At 41.7% G+C, this 4,168-nt stretch overlaps 1 protein-coding gene across 1 annotated transcript; it reads right to left on the reverse strand.

Annotated features, from left to right (window-relative positions):
* Positions 1-478: 478 nt before the first annotated feature.
* LOC133731432 (uncharacterized) lies at positions 479-3,327 on the reverse strand. Its single transcript, XM_062158805.1, has 5 exons — positions 2,564-3,327; positions 1,763-2,470; positions 886-1,673; positions 732-809; positions 479-661 (listed from the first exon to the last, which is right to left on the reverse strand). Exons 2-5 carry the CDS (start codon positions 2,451-2,453, stop codon positions 479-481), a joined length of 1,740 nt encoding a protein of 579 aa, XP_062014789.1. The 5' UTR covers positions 2,454-2,470; positions 2,564-3,327.
* Positions 3,328-4,168: the final 841 nt, after the last annotated feature.

Consider the following 4,168-nt stretch of genomic DNA (forward strand, 5'->3'; position numbering starts at 1 on the left):
TCCCTTTTTAACCAAAAAAAGGGTTCCAAAATGAGGTCCAAACCTCCAAATATACCTGCTTAACAACAAATAATGAACATGACCAGAAAAGTACCAAAACCTCAACCAACACATGAACAAGACCAGAAAATTACCAAAACATGAACAAGACCAGAAAATGACTATAAAACTACCAACACATGAAGAAGACTAGAAAATGGCTAGAAAATTACCAAAACCTGAAACTGAGCATAAAATGGAATGCATAAATTGCCAGAAATTGTTGTAGCAACCAAATAGATGCATCAAAGTGTTTTACATCCAAACCAACAAAAAATAAAGCTTGGATCCTCTGTTGCACAAAATCATAGGTCTAATAATCTAAACAAAATATTAGACCTAGCAACCTTCTGCCATAGCACAAGGTTGCACAAAAAATTGCAACATGCATCTCTAAATAATAACTTAACCTTGGTTGCTAACCCATACAGCTCCTGTTCTATTTTCCACCATTGTTTGCATTTGCCCGGATCCTTGCAGATGACCTTGATGAAGCTTGTGAAGAAGCAGCTGGTCTTCCCTTGCTTGAAGGAGCTTTTGGAGGTCTGGCCTTGCTTGAAGCAGCTGTAGTTGTTGATGCTTTTGATGCCCTTGCTGCTGCCCTCTTTTCATCCCTCGTTTTCTACAATAATGAGAAGAAAAATAACTTAGAAAACCAATGAATAACCAAATGACTAGTTGCATAAGTTTACCTTCTGTTGTTCAGCTCTTCTCTTTGCCGATTGTCTAAGCTCATTTTTGGTATTCGGCTGCTTTTTGCTACCCTTGGCCTGCAACAAGTAATGTGGTCAGTGGCCACAACTATATCATTTGCAAGTTCAACTAATAACCAAAGTGTGAAAATACCTGAGTTTGAGTTGATGATGCTTCTCTTGTGTTTAGTTTCCTCTTCTTAGCTACTTTTTCCTTGGGGGGAAGATGCCTATGACAGGTCTTCACATTGTGACCTAGTATGCCACAGTTGCCACACCTCAAACTCTTTTGAACCCTGCCAAGCTTTGGACCCTCAGACTCCTTTTCAGATGCATCTTTTATCCTTTTGGTTCTTGGCCTACCAGGCTGCCTATTGTACTGAGGTGGGAGGATTTGGGGTTCACCACTAGGGATCCATAAGTCCATTCCATTCACTGGCTTTACTGTGTTAGAGTAAACAGCCATGTAGGTCTTGGTGAGGTAGCAAGAATCCACATAGTCTTCTGGTGTTTGTCTCATGAAGTTGATAGCAGCTATGGCATGCTTGCATGGTATGCCTGTGAGGTCCCATCTCCTACATGCACATGTCCTCCTAGTCAGGTCAACCACATGCTTAGATCCTCCAAAGCTTTCTACCTCAATCTGGGGGCTGCCAGAGCCATAAGGTATGCAATCTGTTGCAGATTTAATCTTGTTCTTCTCTAGGAGTTCTCTAGGCTTGGGACAGATAGGGTCCACAACTTTGCTCATCTTGTCTCTTCTCATTGCAATCCTCTTCATCATCTTGACCCTAATATCTTCAAAGCATGAAATCACAGGCTTGCTTCTAGCAGGTAAAATGAAAGCATTGAAACTTTCACACAAATTATTAAGAAGAACATCACATTTCAGGATGGTGCCAAAGTGAGCTCTAGACCAATGCTTTGGAGGCCTCAAAGGATCTACAAAATGAAATTCAACCCAAATTAACATTAGGTTGCCATCTTCATAATACAAGTACTAATACAGTATGGTTAGAGTATTGAAATACCTGTTAACCAGTCATAAGCTTTGGGGTCCATTTGCTTCATCAAAACCAGCTCTTTGGTGTAGTAGGCCAGGGTTATTGATTTGGCAATTGCCCAGACCTGATCCTTGAAAACTTTCCCAGGAAACAGCTTATTGAAATTGGTCCACAAGTGTCTAACACAGAACCTATGTTCTGCAAGAGGCACCACAGCTTCACATGCAGGTAGCAGTCCTTTCTGTTTGTCTGATATGAAAGTCCAACCATTGCCATCTCCTATAATCTCCAAATCTTTCACCAACAACCTCAAAAACCAATCCCATGAATCCTTACTCTCCATCTCAACCATAGCATAAGCTACCACCCAGGTTGTGTTGTTTGGATCCAATCCCACTGCTGATAATAGCTGCCCACCATAAGCACTCTTCAAGTGACAACCATCTAGCCCCAAAATGGGCCTGCATCCAGCTCTGAACCCCATCTTCAAAGCTCCTAAACAAACGTACATTCTCTTAAAAACTGGGAGCTGACCAGGGTTGTTGAAATCACATTTGATATCAACAGTGGTGTTTGAATCCACCCTTTTCAGCTCCTGTGCATAATCATGTACTCGTGCATATTGCTCCTTCATGCTCTTCTCAAGCAGACTCAATGCAGCCTTCTTGGTTCTATAAGCTTGTTGAAAAGAGACTCTGGCCCTCACACCAGCTGCCATTGTCTGTGCAAGAGACTCTGTGGCAACAAAAAAGTACAAAAATAAACACATTGCAAACTATATTAAACCAAGGACAATTCAAAGGAAAGAAAGAGTTGCAGAGATTATACATGTTGAAATACCAGGATTCAGCTTGATTTGCTCAGCAAACTTCTGTGTAAGGTATGGTGTTTTTACCATGCTATTATCAAGAATCCTTGGACAATTATGTTCTCCATTATAAGTCTTTATCATCAGGGTGTCCTCATGCTGCATCTTTGATGCAAACAGCTCAAAGGGACAGTTTGGTGCCTTGCAAATGGCTCTAATCCTCAGCCTATCATTCTTAAGAAAAACAGCTTCCCAACCATTTTGAATGGCCCTCTCTCTTATGGCAGCTCGGAGTACCTTTGCTGTGGCAAACTTCATCCCTTTGCAGAAGTGTGGATCCCTCATATCAACCTTAGGATTAAACTCAGGGAATCTGTCTTCACATCCATCATCATCAGAGTTATACTCTGGCCCTAGCCTTTCCTCATCTGAATCCTCTTCCCCAAACATCTGCTCATTGTCTTCTACATCATCAAAACTTTCCTCGTTAGTCTCCTGACCTCTACCTGCTACAGAAGGGCCCTCTCCTGGATTAGACACAACCTCAGATTCTGTTAACCAGTCAAAGAGAAAATCATCATCCACTCCATACCCTGCATACTCATCATCATCAGAAGCTTCAACATAATTTTCTTCACCTTCACTAGCTACCTCATCTTCAAGCTCTTCTTGAAACCACCCATCATCTACAACTTCATTTTCAGGCTCTTCTTGAAACCACCCGTCATCTTCACTCTCATCTTCTTCAACTAGTTCCTCCATCTGCATTTTCTTCTTTCCTTTATCACTAGGGTCAACAGTTGGAGCCCTACTAGCTTGAGTTGGGACTTCATCTTGAGCCTCATTGATCTTCACACCAGGTAGAGCAGGTACAGCCTTCTTTCTGTTTGCACACAGTTTATACCTCCTTGATGGTGTTGTCACTGGTTTAACTTTCTCAGCATGCCTTTTAGGTGATTCAGGAATCTCCTCAATCTTCACCCCCGATTTTGGCTTCCTTGGTGAGTCAGGGAGCTCCTCTATTATAACCCCAGATGATCCAGCTTGACTGCATCCCCAATTAGGTATATGATCCTCATACATGAACAAATCCTTCAAATCTTCATAACCCGGGACAAGCTCTAAGTGGTCTAGGTACAGAATAACCAGTCTGATTTCTGGCACCATGCAACACATTCTGATGACATCCGAGTCATTGTTCAGCTTAGACATGGCATCTTCCTCACTGCCAATAGAGTACCAGTAATCAATCCTTGTTCCCACATACTCAGACTTGATCCCTCTCACCATGCCATCCACCTCAGTCAATGACATTTTATCCTTGTCCACATTATCATAGTAGCTGACAGTTCCACCAATGTACTTGCTATCCTCATGCTCTATGTAGCCACCATGGTATACCTTGATTGTAAAATAATCAAGGTGTACTGCAACACAAGAATACAAAATCAGTTAGCACAATATCCTAGCCAAACAAATCAACACATGACAACAAAAATAAGACTGTTGACAGCAGGGTTCCAACATAATACAGCAATAAGACCTAAACAATAAATAGGGTAGCTGAAAAAGGCAGCTTAAACACCAACCCATTTCACAACGGTTCCAACCACTAAAACAGTAAG

The sequence above is a fragment of the Rosa rugosa genome, chromosome 2, assembly GCF_958449725.1.
Source record: "Rosa rugosa chromosome 2, drRosRugo1.1, whole genome shotgun sequence".
NCBI lineage: Eukaryota > Viridiplantae > Streptophyta > Magnoliopsida > Rosales > Rosaceae > Rosa > Rosa rugosa.

Excerpts from the sequence above, each read along its gene's own strand:
- LOC133731432 (XM_062158805.1), bottom strand. The coding sequence starts at position 2,453 with ATGGCAGCTGGTGTGAGGGCCAGAGTCTCTTTTCAACAAGCTTATAGA. Across the intron at positions 1,674-1,762 it reads AGCTTATGACTGGTTAACAG|ATCCTTTGAGGCCTCCAAAG; the intron begins GTATTTCAATAC and ends TTCATTTTGTAG. Across the intron at positions 810-885 it reads CATCATCAACTCAAACTCAG|GCCAAGGGTAGCAAAAAGCA; the intron begins GTATTTTCACAC and ends TACTTGTTGCAG.